General features: G+C 42.9%; 1 protein-coding gene across 1 annotated transcript in view; it reads right to left on the bottom strand.

Moving 5' to 3' along the window:
* Nucleotides 1-2,820: 2,820 nt before the first annotated feature.
* Nucleotides 2,821-11,986, bottom strand: part of nol4lb (nucleolar protein 4-like b) — a 105,737-nt gene continuing 96,571 nt past the window's right edge. Inside the window, exons 6-11 of the mRNA XM_053642665.1 lie at nt 9,429-9,787; nt 8,649-8,828; nt 8,379-8,567; nt 7,935-8,054; nt 6,313-6,517; nt 2,821-6,200 (exon numbers count right to left, since the gene is read on the bottom strand). Coding sequence (XP_053498640.1) covers nt 5,986-6,200; nt 6,313-6,517; nt 7,935-8,054; nt 8,379-8,567; nt 8,649-8,828; nt 9,429-9,787 — 1,268 coding nt within the window. The 3' untranslated portion in view covers nt 2,821-5,985. The remainder of the gene's footprint in view (nt 6,201-6,312; nt 6,518-7,934; nt 8,055-8,378; nt 8,568-8,648; nt 8,829-9,428; nt 9,788-11,986) is intronic.

Genomic DNA, 11,986 nt, shown 5'->3' with positions numbered 1-11,986 from the left:
TTTCAACTGCAAGTAAGTGAAGAGCTCTCCCTGAACTCACTCACAGTGGTTGGCACTTTTGGCAATTTACTTACTGATACTGTGTATCTGCCCGTTACAACCTAAATTATTAATACTATTGCCAACGTTAAGACTAATTCTGGGCCACAGGAATGATCAGTATGAATCTTTAATGAAGTTAAACATGGTGAAAACAAGGGCGTACGGTGGCTTAGCATGTTTTCCTCACACCTCCAGGGTCAGGGGTTCTGTTCCCGTCGCTGCCCTGTGTGTTCTGTGGGGGTTTCCTCCGGGTACTCCGGTTTCCTCCCTCAGTCCAAAGACATGCATGGTAGGCTGATTGGCATGTCCAGAGTGTTCATAGCGTATGAATGGGTATGTGAATGTGTATGTGATTGTGCCCTGCGATGGATTGGCACCCTGTCCAGAGTGTACATCAGCTTGTGCCCGATGCTCCCTGGGATAGGCTCCAGGTTCCCCACGACCCAGTAGGATAAGCGGTATAGAAAATGGATAGCAAATAGAATTTTAAAAATACCCGGATGAAACAGCACGAAATGTTTTAGATTACTGCCCTTTGACCCTGGAGGAGTATATTATGATTCCAAGATAGCAGCGGCTCCCTCTACAGCCTGCCCTGCTCAACAAATCAAACATGTTCACGGGCAGCTGGATATATAGCACACAATTTTATTAGCATATTTAGCTTTCAGACAAACAGCTTGGGAGGGGAAAAAAAGACACAATGTCATGTTTGAAGACATTTTTTTTTTAAACCTCAGTAGTGACAACCCACTTGGAGAAAGCATCATTTTAAATCATTGGTTTTCTTTAATCAAAGTGATATGTTAGGAGTCACCCATGCTGTTTCTAATTAATCAAACAGAAATTGATTTTTTTTTTTAAATCTTTCAGCTTCTTCACATATATATTTGTCACTTTTCAAAAGAATTAAAATATTTAGCCACATGTACTGAAAAAGGTCTCAACTGTTATACAGAACACAATAAATATAAAAAGGAATAATCATTTAATATAATTTATGTGGTATTAAAGAGGGAAATGGGCTGCCAGTAAGACTTACAATCACATAAATAGTAGTCATTTACCTGAGGTTTTCAGTCTGTTTTTGTAATTTAATACTTGTTGCGAGCCCAGTGAAGGGCATGGAAAGGCTTTTAATTGCAAAGAAATGGACTGCCGTGTACTGGCTTTCAGTCAGAACAGAGGATCGTTTTACAGTGAGCCTTCATTTTGTCTTCCTGCTGTCAGCAGTTTGAAAGCGGGATCAGAGCAAAGCAAAATAGGACTCACTTTTATAAGCACTGCTGAAATGAACACAAACTTTTACTCAGACACGTTTCCATTTCCCTTCAATAAACAAGAAATCTGATTAAATTAAGTATTGTATGAGAGCAGGAAGGAGAAAAACTGCTTTCAGACAAAACAAATAATGAGCAAACAAGAACAAAAACAAAAATGAGAATTTCAAAAATCTGTACATGTAAACATCACACTTCCACTGAGTCCAAAATGAAGAAGAAGAAGAAGAAGGAGGAGAGAGAGAGAGAGAGAGAGAGAGAGAGAGAGAGAGAGAATGTTTCCCATTGGTATAAAGTACATCTCCAAAGCAGAGCTCAATTTAGAAGCTCCTGAAACCAACAAAGCCAACAGAAATGTAAAGCACCAACAAATTATAAAAGGACAGATGGCGGAGGGAAACCGGGATGATTTGACTGTATGTACACCACTGCAATAGAAAAATATTTTTTTTTCCTCCTCACATTTCTGCTGAGCTCTACATCAGGGCCAAACTGGCAAATTGTAATGTGTGTAGTTCAGCAGCTACTGTAACCAGAGTACACAGTCCGAACAAAAGCACAATCTGTATATGTGAGCACGTGTGTTTACACTGTACAAGCCTATATATTGTCAGTGTGCCTTGAAGAGGTCACATGTAATGTAGACAGGTCAAATTAGACCTGGCTGTGTGTGCCAAAATCCAGCTATAACATAAAACAAAGCTTGAAGGCCCTGGAGGCATATCGTAAATATGCAGACTGGGGGGTTAGATATGTACACAATGGACATCAACTGTAGCTGAACAAATGAAGTGCTAATTTCAATAAACGCAGCTCCTCAAAGGCAAAGTGCAGTTTCAGCAAAAAAAAAAAAACAACAAAAAAAACAAACAAAACAACAAAAAAAACTGAAACTGACCCATTTTTTTTTTTAAAAAAGTATGTTGGGTAATAAGGGATACAGTATGAGGTATAAAGTTGGGGTTGTAATACTATTTATATGAAAATGTACCAACATGAAAAACCGTTCACACCAGTGCTGTCAGCAACTTATTTACAAAGTAAACGCACTTTGCCTTTGCAGGGTCAGAAGTGAATGAAGCCACACCAAGTAACCCAAGATCACTGTGGGAAATGTACATGTACATCATAGTGCACACTTGTTGTTTTGTCTGAAAGCCTCTAGTTTCAGCAATTTTTTCTGATTGTTTTTTTATTTATTTTTTATTTAAAGTAGTATAGAGCACTTAGGTGGGCTGTCCTTCGTACATGCTCGATGACTTGGGTCCACTTGATTGCTTCATATATTGACATCCTTCCTTGGAATGTGTAGACAAAACTTCACTTGTGATGTTGGTGTTGTACAAAACAGTTGTAGAAAGACCACTTTGTAATACAAAAAGAATTAAAAAATAATAACTGCAACCATGACAATTATAATAAAAATAGAAATCATACAAGAAGGTGTTGACAGTGGGCCACTAGGAGTCCTCCACAGGTAGTGAGAAGGGCCAGGCCGAGATGTCAGAGATGCTCAGGTTATGGCTAAATCGCCCCATATTCTCCCATACGCACTGTAAACAATAGCCGCACACGGAGAAGGGAAATCTAACCGAACTAATTACACCTTTTCCAAGATTGTCGTTTGCCTTGTTTTTACAGTTTGTATCCAGAAAGTTGCCATCCATGAGGGAGCTGGAGGGAGAAAATTCCCAGATGGGTGAATGAGCGTGCCTTTTATTTCCCCATATAATCTCACAATCTTTCCACAAATAACGTTAGCGGTCCATTGCCTATATTACAAATGTAGAACTGTCACAATTTCAAATTCTGAGCAACCGGAGCAGAACTTAGTGGCATGTGAGGTTAGTCTAAATTCAGCAGTGTCTGAGTGATTTTAATAAGCATCAGGACCCATCCCTCCATCGCTCCGAACCAGTGGGAGCAAAGGAGGGATAGATGGAGACAGAAAGACAGGAGAGCAAGATATCAGTCCTCGTACTCAGCCTTTATATCAGTCTCTAGTGCTTTAATGTAAGGACTGAGCAGAAAAGGAGAGAGAATTAGTCAGCAAAAGTAAAAGATATTAACAAAGATCACTTATGAGCGGTCTTCTTATCTAGAACATCACAGAGAATGCTGTTAACAGGAACACCACAAACATTAAATCAAGAAGCTGAACTGCAACGCAACAAGGCTTTTTTGATTCAAAGAAAAATTGAGGACATCTACACTGCTATTCCCTTAAAGTAAATGAGTGGGAAGAACTAAATGAGTGGATCAAAACATCACACCCCGTAGACTCAAGGGGGATGGATACCTTAAAATTTAAAACCAAGCAGCCACAGTAAGACAAGAGCACAGTGAGGAGAGGACTGGTCATTTTGCATATTTCCTCATCCTTGTCACTACCAATAATTGAGAGCGAGAGAGAGAGTTAAAATGCGCAGATCTACCCAGACTAGCATACAGAATGTAACACATGCAGTATTTCTCCCATATTTATAGTGGTTTGAGCCAGCTGGATATTGTATTACTACAACAACATATCTGCAATGACTATACTTGGGCAGAAAGCACGATGTAAAACCTACACACACTTCACTGAAGATCTATTTTACATTATGCCACCATTACCGCCTTTATTTTATATGTCTACTGTCAATGTTAATGCAAGATCCCACTAATGCTAGACAATGGAAACTCACTTCAGTGCTTGCCCCTCATTACAGGTCATGGTAGTCTCTACGCATCCAACTCTCTCCTTTAGGACCAGGAACGCATTTGATTATCTTTTGCATTGCAGTTATCTTCCTCTTGCTCCTCACTAGCAGTGCAACCTCAAGCTTTCACACAGAGCTCCACAGTGGCAGAGCAGCACTGCCTCAGTGTGCAATGAGGAGCAAATTACAGTGACACACCAGTCAGTCAGGCCCAACACGAGTCTACCTCACTAATAACTAAAACAGCTTGCATTTTCTCTTCTCTCCCTCTGAAGATTCATTTCCCCCAGAGACTCCACATGTAAGGGAATGTGTGCATGTTTGAGCATGTGAAAGCTCTCGTGCCACAGATAGAGAAGCAGACCTCTACTGATCTCAGGAACTAAGCATGCATTTAAACTCCAAGCGAAACAAAACGCAGCTGCAAAGCAAACTCAACCCTCAACGATGATACAGGTCACTAACAAGATGTGAATGCAGGAAACTAATATGGCAGTAATTTCTCTTTCTCAGCATTCAAATGAATAAACTTCCACTGTCTGTTTCAGGACCTTTTCTTCTTTTTTTTTCTTTTTTTTTGCTTTTTGTTGGTCTTTTGTTTGTTTTTTATCCCAGGTTGAGGTGCTCTGGTTGTGCAGGAGGCTTGAGGTTTCAGGTCTGTGGCGTAAAAGTCCAAGTACTTAGCAGCAGAGTGGAATTAATGGCCTTTGAGAAAAAGTCAACAGATAAAAAGACTAACAGATCCTTCCTCCATCCTTTCATCACGCTCCCTCCATTGCTCCAGACATGTGCATGAAAGAAGAGGTGACTTCAGAAGAATGGCATTACAAAAGAAAGGTAGTGGAGTATAGAATTGGCATCCATAGTTGAAATGCTTTAAGAGGCCCCAAAAGACCCAATCATTAAAGCAGAGATCTTTACCTGATCAAAACACTCCATTAAGTCTAATCCTCCATTTCCAGTGTATTTCATTTCAGTGTATTTCTGTAATCAATACCTTCTGGTGAATTGAATATGTACATTACATTATAGAAGCAAAAAAATAAAAAATAAAATAAAATAAATAACTAGAAACAAACCAAGCTCACATTCCATATGCATGCCCTCTTTTAGATCCTGGAGAGGCACTGGACGCATAAGGTAGTACTAGAAGGAGGGATTCTTCTCCCTCAGACAGAAAACGTGAACTGGGACACAGAGGATTTGGACAGGCTGAGGTATTTCCAGGTGAGCTCCACCTGTATTTGTATGCATAAGTTACACAATTTTCTCCCTACGGCAAAAGCAGTGTTAGGGAGGAGAGGTCAGAGCGAGTGAAAAAAAAAAGTGCTTTAGAACAGAGCGCGTTTATGTACAGCGAATGTAAAGGTCTTATTTGTTGTTTTCTCTTTAAACTTTCATTTCTTTTCAGGTATCTTCCTTCAACTTAACTCAAATGTGTCTTCGTTTAATAATAAACAGGAGTACTGGCACTACATAATGCCTCCTGTGAAAAAGCAGATTACCAAAAAAAAAAGAAAAAAAACAAAAGAACAAAAATCAGGAAATTAGTGGCTCTCGAAAGCAGGGAGTGTAAAGGGAAAAAGATTAAAGGAGTTGTTTTAGTTAATGGGCTTAAGGGCATGGAGGTGGAGAGGTGTATGATTCACAAGGCCAGCCACCCACCCACAGGAACAGTGTTTTCTTCTTCTTCTTCAACACAGCACTACAGCACTGCAGCATGCTCCCGTCTTCATCAGCCCCCTTTCTTTGTTTCTCTTTGTAGGCGATCTGAATGTGCCAGCATACTGATCAATGCTTCATCATCTCTCCTGATATCTTCAAATGTGCATGCCTCTGAGAATGACGATGAGAGTGAGGCTAGCAAATAGAGACCTGAGGTGATGGAGCGAGAGTTAAAGATAAAAGGCAGACTGAGAGAGATAGAAAGTGGCGATGAGATGAGAGGGAGAGTGTACAGGTCAGTTCTGTTGTAGTATGAGGTTTTCCAGCTCATCGGCTGAGCGAAGTAAGAAGGCTGCTGATTCGCGGTAGCCAGCGATCAGCTGACGCACTGCTGTCACTTCAGTATGGCTGAGCTGAGCAGAGGTCCCTCCTCCTGCACTCCGCCCAAGACTGTTGGTGCTTGACGTAGATGAGTTTGAAGCCAGAGACTTCATACTGAGATCGGTAGGTCCTACAAAAAGAGAATGAGAGAGTGTCCGAAGAGAACCCATTGAAATTTTTTAATCTAGACAACATTCCTAAAAGAAAACTGTGCTGTTGTGTTCATGCGGTCTCATTCTCACCATTGGTCTGGGCAGCAGGGGTCGTGAGAGAGACTGGGTGCTGCATGTTGCCCGCCAAGCCAGCGAAAGCACGGTAGTTGTAGCCAAGGCCTCCGTTGATGTACAGTTGGTCCTGGGAGTAAGCAGAAGCTGCCAGAGAATATGCAGAGTGGGTCAGAGGCACCGGCTCACGAGAGACAGCCTTCTCCAGAGCTATCTGATCCTCCTAAGGGAAGGAAGAAACATTCTTCAGACACACAATCGATTTCATACATTTACAATCATTCACTATTAAACCAGGCACACACAGTACTGAACAGAACTCTTACACAGTCCAATAAATAAAATCTCAGAAAACCTTTTTTTTCCCCTCAGAACATGTTCATCAATCATTACTTAAATGAGTAATAAGAGCTGTGGCTATCCCCCTGCCAATGTTTTTCCTCTTTCCTTTCAGTCACGGTAAGAGGAGCCAATAATTATGGCTTTATACCTTGTGTGTCAGATGCAGACAGACATTATCATCACAGAACCATCCAGACGGAGTTTCTCCTATCAGTCATAACACTTCAATTCACTGGCAGTTTTCCTCTACCAGATTTGATTAAAAGTCTCTGTGGTACTGATGCCTCTAAATAAGCCCCGTTAACTGGCTGTAGTGATACCTACCTAGTAATATATCTACATCCATGCTGTACACTCCTAAAAAAAATTAACCTATATACCAAATGGCAGTATAAGCAATGCCCAAGCCAGCAGGACTTTACATTTTCCAATGAATTTGCATAGCAGTATGTTGATAGAAATAAATGGTCCACACTGGTAAGCCAACACTGCTACTAGTTATCCTATCCTGATGTCTCTAGTTTCATAGAAGCAACAACACTTTCAAGAGGGTGGTGATCTCATCCTGCTGGCAGGATTTCTGCAGATAGCAAGTAAGGAAATCATACTCCCACAGTTGTTGCCGCAGCTCTATCATTCAAACATTTTGCCAGTACAAAATGCCGTTCTTTTGACATTGGGATAATTTTTGAATCAACAGAAGAATGAAGCTTCTGCACAAGGAATTTTGGAAAATCAGTTCATGACTCCCTGTGATGGGTTGACACCCTGCCTCATGCCCCGAGTCCCCTGGGATAAGCTCCAGGCTCCCCGCGACCCTGTGTACTGTAGGATAAGCGGTACAGAAAATGGATGGATGGTTCATGACTAAGAATTCAGTTACTTTGATAAAAACAGCTGACATTCATTGATTTGCAACTCCACTGGAGATGGTTTGGGCAGTTCAGGGACAGCAAAGACATATTTGAACCACAGAGTGTCTGCCTGGCCATTTAAGATACTCAACCAGTCCTACACTACAGTATTGCTTAATTTGCTGATCTAATGGAAAGCATGAACATGCAAGTTCATGTTCACCCTCATGAAAAGTTTAGTTTATAATATCCAACTGTGCAAATGGTTTAAACCCTATCGTTAATTTATTATAGTGTCTAGCTCGTAGTTGAGTCCTGAATATGCTCCATAATGTTGGCTTCGCTAATCTAACACATCAATGTTATGTGGAATCTCAATACAACTCTTTAAGAAAGGTGTCATTCCTTCCCAACACACACACACACACACACAGAGTTACTGACGTGTGTTTGGTAGACGTCCATCCGCATCCTCTTGGCAGCGTTTCTCGTTTCACTCTCACAAGCAGCAGCTAAAATGTTCTCTGCCATCGCTGAGGTCAAGTGTGGTGGCGTGGGCCGGGTCTGATACAACACACACATTTCCATGAATAATAAGTTCAAAAGAGCATCAACACACTGCTCAAACAAGAAAAGACAACAAATTTATTCTTTCACATCATTGTTAGCATAGTGCTAAGTGGAAAAAAACACTTACTGTAGCATCTAGTATAATTACCACAAGGGGTCAGTATTTGATAGAAAGAAAGAGCTGCCACTCTGAATGCCTCACTACATTATACAAGCAATGGGACCATGAAATTATATGATCATTATTATATATTACTGTAGCCCTTAGAGGAATGTCTTGAGTGTGTATTTATGTGCGTCTGTGTTATAAGATTGTACCTCCATGCCGTTCTTCTTCATGCGGCGGCAGGATTTGAGGTAGGTGCGGATACGCTTGCGTGCACGCTCCTGGAACTCTGGGAACTGGCGACTGCAGGATTCAATGATGGCCTGGATCTTTTCTTTTGGCTGCTTGGAGATGGGCACCATGCGGTCCAGGTTCTCATCAACAAACAGACGCACAAACATCTAACACAGACACAGAAGGAGGTATGAGGTCGATATGTAAATTTTCAGTAAAGTGTACTTATGCATTCATGATTTACACACATTGAATGCCTTCAGCCTCTCTGGGTCCACTCCCTCTGTGTCGTTAATCTTGTCACTGTCATCGTGGTCATCGTGATCGTCATCGTCATCATCGGCAGCCTGAGAGCGAGTGACTGTCAGGTCCTCGGCGCACATCTCCATTTTTATGGAGTCATAGCTTCCTGAACTGTACTGAGGAGACTACACACACACACACGTGCACACACATTCAATTGAGTAGGAATAATCGATGAAGATGGTGTTTAAAAAGGAAGAGTGCAACATTGTAGCCATATTGGACAATAACAGTGTATATTTGTGTTGTGTGAGAGAATCAAGAAAATGGTTTGTCAGATCGTGAGTTCTTGATGAAGCACCTGAGAAGAATAATACAATATCTTTAAGACTATACCTCAATTCCAGTAAACTTGAATTGCCACTACTAGCCTTTCAAAATAACCGGGACGACTGTAAGCCTTGATGGATGTGTTTATGTGTGCAGGATGCGCGTTAAGCCTTTTGTCAGGACCAAAAAGGACTCACAAATGTTGTCGCAATCACATGGCCCTCATAAAAAAATATGGTGTTTTTAGAAATTTAATTTGAAAGAAAAAAAAATAGCCAAAATATTTCCCTCTGGTTACTGAGGTTAAGGTTAGGTTTTGGATTAAGTGCAGGCATACCATTAATTAGCTATAGTGATCATGTCATAGGGAAGGTCCTCACAAATACAGAAAAAAAAAACCTGTGTATGTGTTTATTGGTGTGTGTGTGTGTGTGTGTGTGTGTGTGTGTATGGACCTTGTTGGCGTAGTCCCTGATGTCTCGGTCAAGGCGCAGCTCTGAGGCCAGTGGCGGTTTGTGATATTTTCGGCGAAACTCCTCCGAGTGCTCCGGGTTGAATGTGGCTAGCATGGCTGCAGCAGTGGGCAGGGCCTGACTCATTCGCTCTCTCAGGTTCACCGGCTGCTGTTCTTCTGAGGATGAGGAGGAAGTCGTGCTGAAATCCAGTGGCACAGCTGTCCTATTTCCGTTAACCTGATTATATGACCCAGTCACTGGTCCAGCCACTGCACCGTCACTCCCAGACACCACACCCATAGACGGAGGGGTCATGCTGTGGATGCCGTTGCCACTCCCACTTTCTGATGAAGAGTCATCTGCAAAGGCAGATTACACAGTTTAAACCCATTTGACATACGCACTACGCTAATGTATAGAGTTTTGGAGAAGCAATCATTTTCTGGTTAGGATGCACAATAAAATGTGGGATAAAAAAAATCAATGTTTAAATTGAAGTCTATGGCAGTTATGACTTCTTGTAGTCTGTTCTGAAAGTACAGCAGAAAAGCAACAATGCTGCCTGTAGAGAGCACTGTACAGCAGTGATTCACTATACCATTCAGTCTTTATACAGTACAAGTATGAATGTGTGCAAATACACATACAGTGCCATACAGTGGGGGGCAGAGGGTATGGCTGTATGATGTGAATTAGTTAATGACATCTTAATACACTACTCCTGCTGTGATTCTTCCTGCTTAGGGATACTGGCGCGTACAATCTAATTTCCTGACACAGTAAATACCTCCACCTGAATGCCCCTGAGACGTGCATTTCAATGTATGCCTATCCCTGTAGATTTTCAGCACAGTCAGTACTGTTCAGCTTTCTTCTGTATGAGCTAAGTACACTTATCCTGTAACGTGGCGTTAGCTGGGCTGTTAATCATCCACAGCTGAGCCTAGATTCTTCTCCTTCAAAAAACTCTTAAATATGTACTTCTAAATAGACATAGACATAAATAGTTTCCATACAATTTTTTTTTTTTTTTTTGCATTTAGGGCTATTTGCTTAAAAAATGTGAAAATTTGACAAAATTTAACAAAAAGTTGGATTTATTATAAAACTTCCCTTTGGGTGTTGTCACTGCAGAACTACCAGACATATAAATTATTTAAAAAAAACAACAAAAATATTTTGGCTATCTAACACAACACTAGGCTAGTTTGGCCAAGGTGGGCACAAATCATTGTATGGGTTTAGCTGCTACAGTGCCATGCAAAGTACGTTAGCTGTCCTTGTGCTCTGCTCAAATCATTTTTACGTAACTTACGGAACTCATATAGACATTTACACACCTTGCTTTCCTGCTCAGCATCAGAGAATGTTAGCGTCAACCCCTTTACTGGGCTTCACTCTGCCACCTATGTTTGCTGAGAACTACGCTACGCTACACCAACAGGAGGAGGAGTACCAAGCTGTGTTACGTAAGCAGCAGGAGGACATGGAGGAGTCCGGGTACAAGTGGGAGCCTGTTAACTGGGCTGGCACCATCTCCCACCCTCCCTCCCCTATTTTGGATCTAGTCCAGCAAATGGAGTCAGCGGAGAACGTAAGTCAGCCTCCCTACTCGTCTGAGGACACCGCTCAGCCTTTCGGATCAGCTGAGGACGTCGCTCAGTTGCCCTGGTTGGCTGAAGACGTTGCTCCATGTCCCAACACACCCAAGTGCTCCCCTCTGTTCGCCAAACCCACGAACAATGCCACTGTGCTTGCCTGCTCCGCTGAGGAACTCGCCCTGCTTTTCTGCACAGCTGAGGGCATTGCTCGGCTTTACCGCTCCGCTGAGGAAGGCACTCCGCTTTTCTGCCCGTCTGAGGACATTGCTTTGCCTTCCTGCTCGGCTGAGGACGTCGCTCTGCCTTTCTGCTTGGCTGAGGACGCCACTCAGCCTTTCTGTTCAGCAGAGGACACTACTCAGCCTTTCTGCTCGGCTGAGGACGTCGCTCCACTTTCCTGCTCGGCTGAGGACGTCGGTCCGCTTTCCTGCTCGGCTGAGGACGTCGCTCTACCTTCCTGCTCGGCTGAGGAAGTCGCTCCGCTTTCCTGCTCGGCTGAGGACGTCGCTCTGCCATCCTGCTTGGCTGAGGTCGTCACTCTGCCATCCTGCTTCGCTGAGGACATCGGTCTGCCTCCATGTTCCGCTGAAGACCTCGTTCCTCTTCTGTGCTGCGCGCCGTATGTCACTCCTCCTTCCTGCTCCACGGAGGGCATCGTTTCCCCCTCATGCTTCGCAGAGAGCATCGTTCCTCCCTTTGGCCTCGCGGAGAAACTCGCTGACCTCTCTGGCCTCGTGGAGAAACTCGCTCCCCTCTATGGCCTCACGGAAATCTTGGAGCTGTCCTCGGGACTCGCGGAGAACATCGCTCCCCTCTTCTGTCCTGCTGAGGAAGTTCTCCTGCTGTCCTGCCCCGCAGAGGTAGGTTCCAGCCCTGCTGAGGATGCCGCTCTGCTTACCTGTTCCGTTGAGGACGTTGCTCTGCTTACCTGTTCCACTCAGGACATCGCGCTGCTTC

Source organism: Ictalurus furcatus, chromosome 15 (genome assembly GCF_023375685.1).
Source record: "Ictalurus furcatus strain D&B chromosome 15, Billie_1.0, whole genome shotgun sequence".
NCBI classification, from domain to species: domain Eukaryota; kingdom Metazoa; phylum Chordata; class Actinopteri; order Siluriformes; family Ictaluridae; genus Ictalurus; species Ictalurus furcatus.
The sequence above is the reverse complement of the archived record's forward strand: the minus strand, read 5'-3'. Positions and strand labels throughout refer to the sequence as shown.